Consider the following 17,638-nt stretch of genomic DNA (forward strand, 5'->3'; position numbering starts at 1 on the left):
TTGACAGATTTAATCCATTAAAAGGTAAAGCTTCTTGTTCAGATGGGGAGAGCATATGTTGTACCAGGGAGTTTACATTTCGAAAATGGCTTCAAGAGAGAAGCATGCCAGGTATGAGGTAAATTTTCACAGAGCAGAGTTTATGCAAACTGATGTGTTACAATTAGTATTTGTACCCTTCTGATAATTAGAGGAGAAGAAGGAGCTTTTCCTTCTTAGAAAAAAGTCCTTTATTTCTAATTAGCTCATTTATTTTCCCCTTACTTCATTTTCTTTTTTCCATTTCTGAAACAAGAGAATAAGCTTTAAGAAAACAAAACCATTACAGAAAGCATGACTATACCTTATCAACGTCTTCATAATCAATTATGCATCTGACTGTTAATAAAGAAGAGCATACTGGATTTACTCAATTATTGGCATTCAGACTTTGACTGAAAGTGCAATTGAAATCAATGATGAACATCTTTTTTGTCCTAAGAAGTGCTTAAACATACCACAGCATACTGAGTACGTTACAAAGTGTCAGGGTAAAAGAGAAGCAAGGATATTAGGCTGCTTTGGTTGTGTTTTCATCAGATAGTCCTATGGGTGTGAATTTATTTTTGTCTTTCCATGGTGACATGGTGGAATTGGTTTATAGCTTTCAATTTTGAAAAGCCAGAGAACTTTTCAGTATCTGCAGAAAGTGCTAATTATTGATGCCGTAGGTACCCTGTCAAAACGTTGTTCATTGGGCTATTTATCTTCTGTTTTCTTGTAGTGGAAGACCTACAATCCAACTTTTTCACAAGTGGAAATATGGTTCCGATTTGTCTTTGTAGTTCTTACTTTTATGGTCACGGTAAGATTTTGTTTCAGTTTTTCTGGAGTATATTATGTTGACAGCTGGTAACACTGCTCTGTAGTGCTGTGTTTAGTAACTTAACCACAGCCAGCAGAGTTGAGATATCACTGAATGGGTGTAAAAAATGTTTCTAAAATACTTACATAGTTGCTGCTTTTATGTTTTTACAAGCGGTATTGAAGGGACTTTAAGAAAATAGGATAAAGGGGAAAACTTGTTTTTCTAAACTCTGATTTTGAATTGAACTGAATTTTGAAAAGGAAATTGTGATTAGATGCTAGAAAAAAATATTTTTTGGCAGTGCAGGTAGGCTCTGACATTGGAATAGGATGTCCAGAGTGTGGGCATCTCTCTGAAAATGAGCAAAACTCAGTTGAATATGACCTTGATCTAACTTTAAAGTCATCACTGACTTGAGCGTGAGGACAGGCCAAATGACCTCCAGAGGTCCCTTACAACCTAATTATGCTATGATTTAGCTTATCTCTCCCCTCCAACCTGAAAAAGAGGTTTTGGAAAAAAAACAAACCATAAAATCTAAAATGCAGAATTTTCAGAGTAAGGACACTGAAGAACTGAACACTTGCACAGCATTTTTCTCACATAGATGATGTCACTCAGCAGGTAACTGTGAATGTGATATGGAATCTGTTTTTTAAAAGTGAGTTTAAGTGGAAGTTGTTGGTAGTGTGTGACCAGTAATTAGGCAACATTTTTTCATACATTGTTGATTTGTGTGGTACTAGCTGGTTTCCTTCTCAGTTTGCTTGAGAGATTAAGTAATTTGCATTGGGGTAAGCCAGCAAACTTGAAGCAGAAGTAGAAGGTAGGAGATATGTCTCCTGTTTTACAGTGTTCTCAGTGACAAAGACCTCATGAAGTTGCCTTTGCAATGTGCTGTGTTATCTCTTTACTCTGGTAAAACCATTAAGGCTGTATTCCTTCCTTACAAATTTTTGTTGTTATTGTTCTGTAGTGTCTGTTTGCACATTCCCTCCGGAAATTCTCCATGAGAGACTGGGGTATTGAACAGAAATGGATGTCCATCCTCCTTCCCCTCCTGCTACTTTACAATGGTACTGGTATCCTGGAATTTTTAGAAAGCTCTTTTTTAAAAAAAAAAAAAAAAAAAAAAAATGAAAAAAGGGAGAGTGAGAAGGCAAAATGGAATTTGGCCTTGAACATATAAGCAGCTGTTCATAAGGCTTCAGAAAACTAACTAAAAACCAACCAAACAAATAAAACAACCCTTTTTAAGTGTATCAAATTCAAGGGCATAATGAGTAGGCACATTTCATTCTATTCAGTCACGTGAATGTCAGCTCTATTTGTTTAAAGCTCTGATTGGAATAGGTGACTGCAACCATATTGAAACTTTCATATAGCCACACGTAAGTGCAATTTCTATGTTTGTCTGCTAAGTCTTACTTCTTCATTTTTCAGATAATTGCACTTTAGTTAAAAATGGAGGCTACTTTTAGTCTGGTAAGCCACATCAAATTCTAGCACTCTCTAGCAGTACCAAAAAATTACCTTTCAGTCATTCTATGATAATTTTTTAGGTCATTGCCAAGAACCGTGGTTTAGTAGAAAGTCTAATAAAACCTGAAATCTTCTAGAAATGTTGGCAACCATTTCAGATTACTTCTACAGCACAGAGGATTGCTGCTGGAGACACCATTAGCTTTGTAAATCACTTTAAGATACAACTAACTTCAATTTCATTTACTGGTGTAATTTGAAAAATCCAGGGTTTTTTGTTCCTCTGAAGATACATTCTGCTTTACTTTTCATAATGGAAAAGACTGTGCTTTTCCGCCTCTGTTTAACTTTTTTTTATTATTATTTTGTTACAGATCCATTTTTCCCCCTTTCTTTTCTGGTGAACAGTTGGTTTCCTGGAATGCTGGATGATCTGTTCCAGTCACTGTTTCTGTGTGCACTGTTGTTATTCTGGCTTTGTGTCTACCATGGTATAAGAGTACAGGTAAGTGTGCAACATTATCTACTACTTACTGAGAGGACAGTACTTGTTTTTTCAGCTCTCTCGAAAGGGGACAAAGATGAAACTAAATTCTTTAAAAAGAGATATTTATTTTATTCTTAAAAAACAATGTGAGACATGAAGCTTTGGAGTTAAGATGATTTGTGGTAAAGTAGATTGTCTTGAGGCTACGATGCCTAAATGAGATAGATGGGACAATCCACTCTAAACTATTGCAAGACAGTCTTCAGTATTATGATGCCATTATGCTTTGTTCTTGCTTGAAGGATTTTGTTGTATATGGTAGTTGATTGCTTTTTAAATCTCTTTAAAATACTGCATGAGATAAATATGAATTCTGGAGTATATTCCTATAGTGTATATCTTCTGTAGTCACCTGTGCAGGTCTCTCAATCTAGTTCAAGTTGAACAAAACAAAGATGGTAGTTACTTCATTCTGTCAAGAATTAATGAAATCTCAGATGTGGGTTCACTACTTCACCGCACTATTGTTTTCTCAACAGGGGGAAAGGAAGTGCTTAACTTTCTATCTGCCCAAATTCTTTATTGTTGGACTATTGTGGTTGGCCTCTGTTACACTGGGAATATGGCAAACGTAAGTAATCTAAAATTTAGTCCAAAGATAACAAGCTGAGTGTGTTCAAGAATGAGAAGATTGTTTATAATTAGTGGTATCTGTTTCTTAATGCTCTGATGGTGATATAGGAACAGAGTTCAAATTCTTACATCTTTATGTTTTTCAAATTGTGACTGATTTGAAAACAGAATTCCCTATGGACAATCTAGTAGTACTTAATTTTATAAATCAGAGTGAGATCTAGAAATCACTACTTTGTCTATATGTCATCACTCCCTACAATACTCCCTCTAGCGCTACATCTGTAGTTAACTATTACACAGTTGGACCAAACTTTCTCAACTATTAAACCTGCAGAATTGGTATTGACACTGCTTATTCAAGCTATGCTATCTCTCCTTAAAACTGTGTTCTCTTGCTTGGTTTAGTGTTTTTCTCTTTTTTTCCAAAATACTGTGTTAATATAAAGGTGTCACTATTCCCCACCCAGAAAACTTCCTCAGTTTTGGTATATTTGTAGTTTCTAAACCTTTTTAGTCTCAAGTGTTTGCCTCTTATTTTATTTCTCAGAAGGAAGATACCTTCCAACCTTCTTCATGCCGTTATACATTGTTGAAAGCAGTGCAGTTGCAGGAGCTGCTCGTGCTAATGCCCTGTCAAGAGAATTGCTATAAGGGAAGGGCTTATACCACAGTTATTTCTTAAGTATAATTCTATCACCAAGGATACATTTAAACACTAAATCCTGAAGTCTTGTAGGAATTTACAAGATTATACATAACTGGGGAAATTAGACGTGCTCACAACTGAAATTTTCCATATTCCTTGAAAATTTGGTTTGGAAAGAAGGGGAATGTCACATAATGCAAATTGTCATGACTCCATTGGAATCGATGGCATTGCACCAATTTATACAGCCAAAACCTTTAGTTATAAACTTTGTATAGTAACTTTAAACCTTTTCTTTGTTAGTGGGTTTCTTGGTCAGTACGGCTTTTTGACCTTGTCTTTTGTAATGGTGTAAGTACCGCTTTTTCGTTTTGAATCTTTTCTAGTGTTAATGAAGTACATGATCCTACGTATCAATACAGGGTTGACACTGGTAACTTCCAGGTAAGTCAGAAATGTTTTCTTGCTATTAAATTGTAAGGTAGGGTTAGGCAATATAAGGAGATGGGGTTTGTTCTTCTATTAAAATCTGTAACACAATTTAGGAAATAGCAAATGCTGGTCAGGTGGTCTTATACTGACTAAGGTACTTTTAATTTTGCTTTAGATCACGCATAGGCCATATTGAGCTCCATCCCAATGAGAAGAGTAAGTTGTCTTGCAAACCTGGAGACTCAACAACACAAGTTTAGTCAGAGACTCATGACACTTGGGATTGAAAGAAATTTTTTTAAGCGTCTTATTACATCAGTTTTGTACATCTTTATTCCTGCCAAGATCCTCTGTCCTAGTAAATTTCAGACTTTCTTGTTTTAAAGGAAGATCTGATTTATATGGGTCCTTGCACTGTTCTCAGGAGCTGTGTTTTTAGAAAATCATTGAGATTCAGCTCACTGTGAACGCGGTGAACAAGATGATGACTCCTATTAAACATCCTTTCTTTACATTCCCAGAAAACCTACCTTGATGTACAGCCATCCTCATTTTGTACTTTCTTTCATGAGCCTACTTTCCCTGAGTAAATAGACCATTCTATGTTGTGCTTTGGGAGATAATGATATCTATTGAGGGAAGGAGTAAACCAAATCTTGTTAAATAATAAAAACTAATCTTCTTACAGGGAATGAAAATCTTCTTCCTTGTGGTGGCAACCACATACATTCTCTACCTTTTGTTCCTGATAGTGAGGGCATGTTCAGAACTTCGTAACATGCCTTATGTTGGTAAGGAACATTTCTTTTGATTCTTCTCCAAACAGGCTTCCTTCTCTTAGTGAACTTACACCTATGTCTAATAACAACTTTTCTCAATCTTTTTCAGATCTCAGGTTAAAATTCTTGACTGCATTAACCTTTGTAGTGCTTGTCATTAGGTAAGGCTTTTCAAAGTACATTTCTCAGTACTGTAACTTCTATAAACTTTTTTTCAGGGCTTCGAATACCTTCTGTTGATAAAAAAATTGTCAGTAAAACTGAGGAATGTCTTTCGATATGATTGTTATGGCAAGCATTTGTTAATTTTTTAACCCTTCTTGAGGCTTTCAGAGCTAATTTTCTATTATTTCCATTACCACAGCAATACACTGCAAAATTTAGAGGTTCACTTAAGTAGAGTCGTTTTCTGAACTGCTGAGTGGTCTGCAGTGCACTGTTCACCTCTTTCAGAGCTTTGTAAGCTTCACTTAGTCAAAACAGAAGTTTAGAATTAGTTTCTTTAGATTATTGTTAATATCTGTCTCCCCCACTCCAATGAGTTGTTTCAAATTACTGGTGACTCTTGTATTGTCTGTAGTGGATGAAATCTGAGGGAAATAGACTGGGGGGGTAGGGGAGGAGGGTTCCGCTTTACTCAGTTGACTGCAGACTTTTAATGAAAAAAGAGTCATTCTTAATTTAGAACTATGAAAGCAAATGTGTCTTAAAATAAATGGTCAGGATGTTAACAAAATTATTTTCTCATGTATTCTTCTATCAGCTACCATTTCAATTTTGCAGTTTAAAAACACAGTACACCTATATGCTTTAATTTTTTTCCACAGCATTGTTATACTCTACCTACGCTTTGGAGCACAAGTTCTACAGGACAACTTTGTTGCTGAGCTGTCAGCTCATTATCAGAATTATATCCTTGTGTTGTGATACTGCTCAACTAGAAACAATCTGTTTTCATGCAGAAGGTACTTAAAAGTCATGTACCTAAGGACTGAGACTTTTGACTTCTAGGTGGGCTTTTGAAGTTCAGTCCATTTTGATCGAGGTTTCGTGTCAGCATTTTGTAATGGCTGTTTGTAAAGATTATGAGCTGACACAGTTTCAGTCTAATTGGTTTATATCGCATACATCGCAACTGCATTTGATACTCTTCAAAAGGAATGAAGGCCTAGATGTGCATGCATTCAAGTAATTTTAACAAGTTATTGTGACAAATTTGGCTATATTTGCTGCATGAATTCAGTTTGCTGTATATCTATCAGTTGGCATGGGGCGTACCAAAATATTTGAGTAATTAACAGTTTAGAAGTCACTGAAAATGCGTTTGTGTGTTGGTCTAAGTCTACATGTGGAAGAGGTCATAGCAGAGAATTTAAGTGGCTTGAGAGAAACTATTTCTGATGTCAACAGGATTACTAAATGTATTTCTAGACCCGAACCATAAGATCCTAATTCATTCTACTTTCTGAAAATGCCTGTGCGATTGCAACTCCTCTGGCTACTTATAAGCTTACATATGTGTTGGGAGCTAGCAGAAAACAATATGTAAAGCCTTTAGTATTTTCCCAAAATGATGGCAAGAAACCACCTTCAGTGCTCTATCTATGGATAGTTTTTTCTCCATCCTTCTCAAGTGCTGTGCCAAGGAAGAACTTTTTCAAAAATAAACAAAACAAAACAACCCCACCTGAACACCCCCCTTACTCAGCTTTCTTTTACTGTTGAAGGCAGAACTATTCAATTTACCATGCATTCCACCACTCAAGAGTAAACCTTATCTCAGCAAATGTTACTTGTGTTAAAGCTAAAGCTTTGTCTTCAGTGGGAGCTTTACCTTGAAATAGCTTGAGTACATTTGTTGTCATGGAATTTAAAACATGCAGTTCTGTTTAACCATTCATGCTCTCAAACTTTAGTAAGGTAAACATTCTTTCCATTGAAACATCTTAGGTATGGTTTGGGTCTTGTATCCAAAGTTAATATGTGTGAAATTATATTGAGCAATATCCTTGACACACGCTACCAGCAGAATTCTTATCATTTTATGGTTTATTGAACTTTTATCTCTACACATTAGCCTTCGTGTATTCCCCCTCCAAGAATGCACTATATGGTAAGTGTATGCAATTGTCTGGCAAACTTAGATTACAAGAGCTGACATATTAGCAGATGCTGTGTAACATCTTTGTGTTTTAGTTGTTTCATTACGGTTTCAATTCGCTTTGAGTTAACATAAGCAGAAGCTGCACTGTTCCTGAGCAAATTAGTATTGGAAATATGAATGAACGCATAAAATGTATACAACTAATTAGCTAGACTTGAATTCTTACGCGCTTAGATCAAGCTTATAGTCAATATGATGTGTGCATATAATGCACTAAGTTTTGCACTGCCTCACAGACAGTCCTTAAGGAGCAACAATACTTGTACTTTGTTCTAAAAATAAGGTTAATATATTGGCACGCTGGCAAACTGGACTCTGAAATAGGTAATATGCTGTTGGAAGAGTAGGAGTGAAGCTGATCTCTTAACATGGGGAAATTTTGGGGAACTTGCTATGAGAAGAGGGCTTCATAGAGCCCATGTAAAGAGAGATGAAGGATTGAATCGGCGGCACTTCTATTTTTGCATTCCTACGTAGAGGATGTAATCTGACTCACATGCTGATTATAAAACATTATCCCTCTCTAGCAGATAAATATTCTGTAAAATAAATGTTTATACTGAGCGCATTCTCCACTTTAAGCATTAAGTTTAATATATAGAATCACAGAACAGCCCGAGTTGGAAGGGACCAGGAAAGAACATCTGGTCCAACCTTTCATGGGAAAGGGAGCTTAGATGAGATTATCTAGCACCCTGTCCAATAATATCTTGCATGCTGAGAGATATGCAGGGAGAAGGCACCAGATAGTGGAGCTGGTCCTTTCTCTAAACTTTTTAAAGATGGATAGAACTGTTACAGAAAAATGCTATTTTTTCCATTAAGAAAGACAAGAGAAATGGCTGGGTGAGGGTAAAGTGAAAAATTTGCTGTTGGGTTGCAAGAAGTATTAGTTTATCAAAGGCAGAAAGTAAAAAGCTGTGAGGAAAAAGATGTTTATAGCAAATTCCTGGATTTCATTTTACTTGCATATAATTATGAAATGCAGCTAAACAGCACAGATTATGCAAGAAATTAAAGCCTTAAAACAAGGTAGAGGGAATTGTCATAAATAGCCAATGGAAAGTATGTACTTCCTTTTGTCTCACCATAAAGGCACAAGTCTGTCCTTCATCTATTACGAGGCTGAAAAATAACTGGCTAATCATCAACTTGCATACAAGATTACAATTTCAGTCTACTTAATTTGTAATTTAGAAATAACCATGAAGTTAATGAAGTCTGTGCTTTTTAAATACATATGAACTTTTGAATAATGACTAAAAATAATGAAGTCTGACTTAATTCCTCTTATGTGCAGGTTGAAATAATATGACATAGGAAACTGCACAAAGGAGGAAATCTGCTTATAAAACATGGAGAAGATCTATCTAAAAATAAGATGAGATAGTTATGTCATCTCCTTAACTGTTAAGAATACCATGATGTTGTGGCTAAAGGGTGAAGAATTTAAAGGAGAGAATTCCTGTTTGGATATAGTTTTGTTGAAATGTAGTTGTAATTGTCTGGGAAGTCTTGCTTCAGTGTTGGATTAGAAGTACAGCCATGTTTCTATATTTAATGCACTAAATTAACACTTATTTATATTTTCCAGAATCACAGTTGAAAGACAACCCTGCTTTTTCTATGCTGAATGATTCAGATGATGATGTGATTTATGGGTAAGATTATAAAATACCTATGGAGAGTTATTTTTGGTGTGTTATTTTCGTAATGTTCTATTCCATATTCAGTACATAAATGAAGGCTTTACAGGTTGCTACTGAAAATATTCTGCCTAAAGAACAGAAATATAACCTTACTCTGAAACAGAAATGCAATGAGAATGCATGTTATTCTATTTTTTTCTCTTTTTGGTTTCTAAAAGGGATTGCCACAGCACTGATGCAAACAGGTAAGTATTAGGATACTGGCAGCCCATGGAGTGAGGGCAGCAAGAGATGTGAAAGGACTTCCTTTTAAACCGGGAAGGACTGCAGGAGCCAGGTGGAGTTAGCAAAGAGGCAATTCATATGTAAATGCTTTAGGGAAGGAGAATGGCTCTTCTTAAGTGTCCATCACTTAATGAAATAAGAATAATCAAATCTAGCAAAACTTCCTAGACTTCTGTGAGTTTATGTAATAGGAGAATTATAGTAGCAGTTAAAACCCATCCTGATGAGGTAGGTGTCTCTGTGCTGGACACTGAACAAACTTATTATCTGCCCTTGATGTTTTCACCTCTTACCAAGGACACTGAAGTGGTTGGAACAGTGAGGATGGGCTTAACACTGCAGTAACCTGAACAAGTTTGTGTTAGATTAGCTATATGCATTGGCTGAGATAGCGTGCCTTTGTTTAGTTAGATGAGTAGTAGTAGTAGTACCAGCTTGCTTCTATAAGAATCCTTGTGAAAAGTGGCTTGTAGTTACTGGAATAACTTTTATTATGCATCATCCCCTGGAGAGAAGTCAATATATTGTTCATATCTCCAACAAGGAAGGAAAACAGATACCAGCTGCTTGCCCAAATAACAACTTGATGCCTCAATGTGGAATAGAACTTTCCTGTTTATTTTGGACTTCCTATCTGAACACCGTGTTCAGAATTTTTAACACGTATCTGTTTCGCAGGAGTGACTATGAAGAAATGCCACTTCAGAATGGCCAAGCTATTAGAGCCAAGTATAAAGAGGAATCGGACAGTGATTGATTTTGATGTAGACAGACGTTCAGCTGGAATTAAACCAATCTTGAAGTTTTCCTAGATGGACAACTTCCTTGGCTTCCTTAGTCTGCTGTCATCTGAACACTGACTCCCAGGAAGGACATCCTGCTTCTGTTTCTGTTTACAAAGCCAAAACTGAGAAAAAGAATGCTTGAAAAGGTTGGGGTGAAAACGTAAGAAACCAAAATTTTTACACGTCTTATAAAATGCCTGACAGAAGGATGTCTATGGACTAAAGTCTTTAAGCCTATTTCCATTTATAAGTGTCACTGATTATATGCTGATTTTAAAATTGCTTCCTTGCTGCTCGGTTTTTTGGTTGGTTGGTTTTGGGTTTTTTTGAGGATTATGTACAGCATTTTGTCATTCATCTGTTGCATTTGTGTTAGCTCCTTTGTATATTGTCCACTGCTGTACGAAGTGCCTCATTTCCCTTTCAATTTTCTACCTTAGTCTTTTGAGCTGGAGACAGGGAATGAAGTGGTTTACAGTTTTCTCTCTTTTTTTTTTTTTTTAATGCAAGAAAACACAAGCTTTCCATTCTTTGTTCGAAGAAGTGATATAGACTTAAGATCATTTTAAAAATTCATTTAAATGAATTTACCAGATTTGTAAGTGTGAGATATGTGCAAATAGTCATGTTCTAGTGAGCCAAAATAGCCTCAGTGGTGCAAAATTATCTGTATAATATATGTTTTGTGACAGGCTTTTACCAAGTGTTTGTTTTGGGTTTGTTTTTGTTTTTGTTTTTTTTTTTTTTTTTTAAACAGCCCTTTCAAATGGAAATATTTAGGCAGCAACAAATCTCAGAAGGAAGCCAGTATTCTTCTTTCTGTTTTTTTTTTGTATGCTGGAGGAGATTGTTACACTTACAGAGAATACAGTATGAAATTTTCATAGAGAAATTTCAGAATTCAGAGAATTTCAGATTTCCAAACATTTTTAGAGGCTTTTTATACATCAGATTTTTTCCTTTTCCTTTTTCCTTAACTATTCATAGATAGTTAATCTACATCCTAGGAACAATTGTGGTTGCTCATGTATTGAACATGCATGAGAGTTAGCTTTTGAACATGTTCCGTGCATAGTTCAACTACTTTGTCATACCACAGTCACCACCTCTACTGATCAGAACTTTTACTAGTACATTTTGTGATTATCTGTATTCCAGTCTGTGCTGGAATGGAGTTATATGGGAATTAAGTATTCCTAGTACAATGCTGCTGCTTCTCTATTTAAAAGTTGGTTTTCTCCTACACCATTGCTCAGTTTTATATTTCAGTGGATGCTGTTTGTTTCTAACTACTTTTGTTTTCAGGTACTTGACCTGTCTGAAAGTATCTTTTTTTTTTTCCATGGATGTGTAACTGTGATTTACTCTTGTAAAATTTCTCTGCCCTGCTGCTGTAGAAAAGACTCTCGAAAGTACTGTTAATATATTAGACAGAAAATGGTGCTGGCTTACACTAGGGAATTGTACTCATCATTGAACTAGTTTAAGCAGAAGAGTGCAATGAAGTCCTACTAGACTTGCTGAATAGTATTGAGGAAAAAGTAGATTTGTTCTGTTTTGGTGCAACAACTGCTCTAGACCATTCCAATTGCAATAACCTCTCCTGGTTGCTGTTCAAGATCATGAAGGGGAGACTTCACAGCATAGCAGTTTGCTTAGAGGACCAAAGGAACTGCTTCATGTGGTTGTATCCTTTCTGTCATAGAATAGCTCAGATTAAATGATTAAATCAGTGCTCTGCTGAAGACAAGTGGGGTAAGATACTCTGTGTGTGTGAGGGAGAAAGCTTTCTAAAATTATGTAGAGCTGTGAAATTTTTTGAGGGTATTTTAAATATAAAACTTCCTGTACTAGGGATCATTTACTTGTTAGAAGCCAAAGCACTATTGTATGGCTAAAGCAAGGAAACTGCGGAGGGCGAGGGGAAGATTTTTTCCTTTAATTTCTTTATTAATTGGTGTCAGTTTAGAAGACCATATAGGAAAACATTAAAGAAGCATTTCAAGTTAGTGATGTTTTTTTTTCCAGTGAACTGTAGTAAGCTGTACCTTCAGCACTTCCTTTTAGACTTTTTTTTAGCAAGTATGGGAAATACCTTTGTATGCTAAAAGAGGAGAGCCCATTCTCATTTTCACTATGAGGCCTACAGCTGTTTGAATTTGCAAAGTCAGACTTGGGAGCCAACTAGGCATCCTTTGCATATCCCAAATCCTTTTGACTTTCACTGGAGTAACAGTGGGTGAAGGAATATTTACATGATCCTTATATATTCAGATCTTTTTGGCTCTGATATTTAATTCTGATCTAAATTGTTCTTAAGAGAAAAAAAAGATTTATTTGACCAATGTACAAAGTATTCTAATGTTTCTTATCACAGCCTAAACTGGTTGTTACAGTTAACCCTGAAATACAGTGTCATGCTTTGGGATTTCATTAACTAAAGAAAATATTTTTTTATCTAACTTTGAGATGATGGTTTTTTTTCTAAGCTGTTTTGTTTGCATTAACTTTTCTACATCACTACATTCAAAATGGAAACAGGAAAGCTGAGAATGGGAAATGTGTATTTAAGTATCTCACTATTTTCATAGTGAGAAAATAGTTTCTTTGTTAATTTTTAGAGATTATATTTAAGCAATGTTTTCCATGCAAAATAGTTTTGTATTGAAGAAGTGCTAGAGTGTAACGGTAAGCTTGGTCAAAGCACTGTCGCATCAAATTCAATGTACAGTAAAAAGGCAAAAGCAGTGAAGCAGATGAAGAAATAGTTTTGCTAGCAAAAAATCTCAATTTCACTCCTCTTATTTCCACAGCTGAAAAGCAGAAACAGTATTTGAGGAATATTACAGTACAACTTGTAAACAGCTTGGGAGTAGGTGGCATAAATTCACCTCTGAGTAAAGCATTGTAACCTAAGGGTGAAACAGAAGAGATAAGAAACTAACCTGGCTTTCCTTTCATTACTCCTAAAGTAATTAAGTATTTCCATCACTAGTGGAACTGTATAAAATGAGAAAAGTATGCAAAAAGGCCCCACAACATACAGTGTTCCTGCTCTAAAGGAGATGCCATCTATTAAATAACTGCAGGACTTCCACGTACACAACGATCAAGAGGAAATCAATAATCACTGAGTATAAGCCATTTGTGGCAATCATTTTCTGTAGTATTTACTTTAAAAAGACAGTTGGAGTTAGCTGGAAACTTTCCTAGGACTGGCAAAGAATAGGAAGCTTAGGGCTTATCACCAATAAGGAACAGCTAGTGCAACAGACCCGTAGCACTAATACTGGGGAAAATGGGAGGATGGCTTTCCAGCTAGGAAAGACTTTCATCTGTTGTCTTTCTCTGAGCCAAAAGACAACTTTGTACCCATAGTCACATAATTTTTGCCCCATTTCCTTTTGCTTATGCCAGTAATAACCTTTGCATTACTGTAAAACTTTTTTTAGAAGTTTGTAAATATGTAAAACGAGAATATGGAAAAATTGTGTACCAAAATGGTATAAAAATGTGTAAGATAAGTGCTCTGTTTAATGAGAAGCTGTAATTAAATGCTGCTTTGAGAAAGTGTGCATGAGGATGTGTTAAATATTCTATGTGTCTAGAAGTTGTGTTAATGACAGCAAATTATCCATTTATGTTGGAAAACTTCATGCTAATATGGAATATGAAGGAAAAATATTTTACTTCAAGCAAAAATTGGGTATTGAGTTTCTTGGATGACTATATGTGCATAATCATTGTTAAATATGTTCATAATAAAGTTTTATATCTTTATATTGTATCTTGGCTTTATTTTCCTTCTAGTGAATGACCAACTGTACCATTTTCATAACTTGCACATGTATTTTCTTATGCATATTTAAACTTGGTTAATTGCAGAATGATGGGATCCAGGAGGCTCTGTCAGCACAGGTTAACCAGGGAATTACATTTTGGGTTGGGTTTTTGGTGGTGTTTTTTTTTTGCTTACCCTACTTGGGCTTGAAGGTGGAAGCAGGTGCTGCTAATTTTCCTAAGCAATGCATTTGCCAGGTTACAAAGGGGAACTGGCACTCTCAAATGATTTAATGGTGGCTTTGCAAAGCCTGCTGTGGTGATGCTGGCAGTAGAACTTCCCTGGTGAATGTTAGCACCGTCTCCCTTTCTGTCAAAGGTGCATGCTTCATGTAGGCTGCTGTCAGATGCCTCTGCCAGCAGGGCTGGAAGTCCTACTTACCCTGCAATGATGCGTCCTCTTCAGCATGCCCAGGAAGGGCTGCCCCACCTTCAACCCACTGGCAAGTAATATAAAAAAGAAGTTTAGAGATGCTGAAGTCATTCCTCTCCTTCTTATAGCTCTGTATCTTCCAAGAGTCTGCTTGTAGCTGGTAGACTGCAAAAGTGATCAATCAGCTATCACCTTCCATTTGGGATGATGATATTCCTTGTATAAACTTGGAGAGACCGAAATCTCATTGTGTGCTGAATAAAATGGCTGTAAACATCTCTGCACAAATGTATATGCAACTTACTCTTGCTTTAACTTCGAAGTCAGTTTCAGTTAAAATAGTTAATGGTGGAAGACAGGTCATACTCATTTGTGGCATTTACACATATGATAGACCCCCCCCCCCTTCCCGTCCAGAGCAGGGCTGACATGCTAACGATTTCTACAGCTGTAGGCACATGAAGAGCCATGGCAGTAAGCTAGACACAGGAAACAGAGACTGACTTTATGATTACCTTACTGACTACTCCAGCACAAAGTTTGTGCTAATGTTTTGGTTTGGATTCAGTATGAGAACAACACTGATTAACATATATTGGTTCAGTTGTTGCTAAGTGATGTTTTACATTAGTCAAGGACTACTTCAGCTTCCCATAGAACAACACACCCAAACCTGCTGACAAAAGCAACTTTTTTTCCCAACTGACAGCAGAAACGGATAGGAAGAAGGAGGGTTGAAGCCCTGCACAGGGTTTTCTAGTCTGTTTGGATACACTAAGTAGCCTTATCACAGCGAGCACCCCCCTGCATCTACCACTATGAAAAACAAATCCTCCACTGCCATTTGATTTTTCAGTATTACGTCTTTCCAGATTGTGGAAACATACTGTTGTATCAGCAGTCACCTCACTCTAAACAGCTTTAGTTGAGAGCTGGATTCTGAAAACATTTGACAGGGCTTCCTAAATATAAGCAAAGGCAGGTCCCTCTGACTCTGGCCCAGAAATACCCTCCCACACTTGTTTTGTAAGTAGTTCTTTCAACTTCACTAGCAATGAGCTACCGCTTACGGAATCAGCATAGCAGTTCACAGAGGTAGTCTGAAATTCATAGCATGCTCCCATTTCTTTAACTAGCTGACAAAGAAAACCTTATCCAAGCCTATGCTGGAAACTTGTTTTACTTGTTATTCCTCTGCAGGAGACTTATTAACCTGTTACTTAGTCACATCACCTTGACGCAGTTTATTCCCCCTTTCAGAAAGGGTCATGTTTCACCAACTATTAGAACTCAACACACTCACTATCAATCAGCAAAAGCAACGCAGAAGGTAGCAGGTAAGTTCAAGACCTACTTAACACATGTAATTGGCTGCAGTAGTGAACGATCACCTGTGTAGGACTTGCTGAGCCCTTCCAGAATGTGAAAAACTTCTTATCTGTTTTTGTCCAATTACGACAGTTATTTGTTATTGTTCCATGCCCTAAATACCCTATAATCAGATTAAACAGGTCCCAAAAATGCAGCCAAGTTACGTTCTGATAAACATTAGCTCATTTTCTTGCAATTTAGTTGTGACTTTGGCAAAATTATGGAAGTGCTTTTTATTCTGTTATGTACCTCAACTACCTTGAAAAGAACTGGAACTTTTTTTTTTTAATAACAGAAGAATTAAGTTTAAATGAGTCACACCAATGGTTATGAATTTCAATAATTTAATGCTAACCAAAAGTACAAAGTGTGAAAGTCGGTGTCTCATTTCTATTGGTCTTAAAAAAGAAGTCTAGAGAAAGTGTTTACACTGCAGCAGATTTCAGTATTAGCACCTTGAAGAGAAGTTCTTGAAGTGTTAAGACAGTACGGCAACACTGGTACAATACTAAGTACAAACATAAACCATGTAACAGCATGTTTTCACATTTCTACGTTTGAAAAAAGGTACTTAAAAAGTACATTAAAAACAGAAGTTGTTCAGTGTATTCACAGTTTGAGTAGAGATGGAATCAAGTGCTGGAGTAGCAAAGAGAAGGATGAATGATTCCAAGGCAATTATATTGCAAGTCCAAAGGCACTGACAATACAATACATAGTCTTATTCTCCCATCTCACAGTGCAGGTTCCTACAAACACAAAAAAGGGTTTCAGAGACAGAAGAAAGTTACAGTGATTAAATGCATGCCCTTATATGCACATTTGTAATTGCTTACATTAAGAATCTTAAGAATGAAGCTTTCACAACAGCGAAGCATTTCATATATAGCAGAGTTAGCATCACAGCCAAATGGAAAAAATACCAAACTCTGTGCTGTTACTCCAAAACTATAGCACTTGGGGAAAAAAGTATGCTGCATCATCTTAAGGAGAGTAGTATTAAAGTTGCAAGCTTAAAAATCCAACAGTTGTGTTCTTACCATCACTGGAGTTGTCCCAGAAGCAAGAGCTTGCTGTATGTAGCCCAGCACCATTCTTTTGCATAATCACACAGGTCACTGTTAGTCAGGAGAGAAGCTTTTATTAATTTATCACTAACTTGAACTAGCGTTTAGCTACATTTTTGCTTAGCATAGTACATACGTACACACATAGGCTTATGTGTGTACATACATGCTTATGAGTAATTTACAGACAGGGCTCTCCCTAAGGTCTTCTCCCACCCCCTACCTATCAGCACACTTGACTGTACCAGCTTTAACAGAGAAGAAAAAGTTGAGCTCACCAATGTACTTGAAAGGCTTCCCCAGCTTTGTGAGTTGGCTTAGAGTTTGCTCCACCACACTTGTTGTCCACTGGTTCACCTTGCTGTGCTGGTAGGCATTGCCACCTATCGCACTTTCTATGGCCTATTGGTGACAAATACATAAAATAAGCTGCACTGTTGTCAATCTACAAGACACCCATGAACCATTCCAACATGGAACACTAAAGATGAAACCCCATACCCACAGAAAAAAATCCTAAATTCTGCTTGTCCATACTGATTGTTGGAAATGTTCTCAATTAAAACCTAAACTTGCAGGTCAGAGTTTGAGCCAGGCATAGGGGAAATTATCATAGTTTCCATCTTTCCTTCATTTTGTGGTATTTTGCTTATTTGTATTTCCTATCCTAATGTCCTGAAGCCACAGTTACAAAAAGTGTCTTGCATTTAAACAGTCCTGAAGAGACCGAAAAATGCACACAACAATGACTCATTCACACATATTCTTCTATGGAAATGAACTTCAGATTTTTCA

General features: G+C 36.5%; 2 protein-coding genes across 2 annotated transcripts in view; one reads left to right on the forward strand and one right to left on the reverse strand.

Moving 5' to 3' along the window:
- TMEM181 (transmembrane protein 181) overlaps positions 1 to 10,164 on the forward strand; it is a gene marked incomplete at both ends in the record, with an annotated part of 32,555 nt that extends 22,391 nt beyond the window's left edge. Inside the window, 12 exon segments of the mRNA XM_082481846.1 lie at positions 764 to 844; positions 1,824 to 1,923; positions 2,704 to 2,834; positions 3,356 to 3,447; positions 4,485 to 4,542; positions 5,219 to 5,321; positions 5,419 to 5,470; positions 6,137 to 6,218; positions 6,221 to 6,226; positions 7,341 to 7,422; positions 9,068 to 9,134; positions 10,086 to 10,164. Of these exon segments, the coding sequence (XP_082337972.1) occupies positions 764 to 844; positions 1,824 to 1,923; positions 2,704 to 2,834; positions 3,356 to 3,447; positions 4,485 to 4,542; positions 5,219 to 5,321; positions 5,419 to 5,470; positions 6,137 to 6,218; positions 6,221 to 6,226; positions 7,341 to 7,422; positions 9,068 to 9,134; positions 10,086 to 10,164 (933 nt within the window).
- A 5,968-nt stretch (positions 10,165 to 16,132) lies between these two features.
- Positions 16,133 to 17,378, reverse strand: DYNLT1 (dynein light chain Tctex-type 1; the record flags this gene model as incomplete). Its single annotated transcript, XM_082480719.1, has 4 exons — positions 16,133 to 16,525; positions 16,817 to 16,894; positions 17,122 to 17,245; positions 17,349 to 17,378. The coding sequence occupies 4 exons, from the start codon at positions 17,376 to 17,378 to the stop codon at positions 16,455 to 16,457; spliced, it is 303 nt and encodes a 100-aa protein (XP_082336845.1). The 3' UTR covers positions 16,133 to 16,454.
- Positions 17,379 to 17,638: the final 260 nt, after the last annotated feature.

The sequence above is a fragment of the Vanellus vanellus genome (assembly GCF_965231255.1).
Source record: "Vanellus vanellus genome assembly, chromosome: 3".
NCBI lineage: Eukaryota > Metazoa > Chordata > Aves > Charadriiformes > Charadriidae > Vanellus > Vanellus vanellus.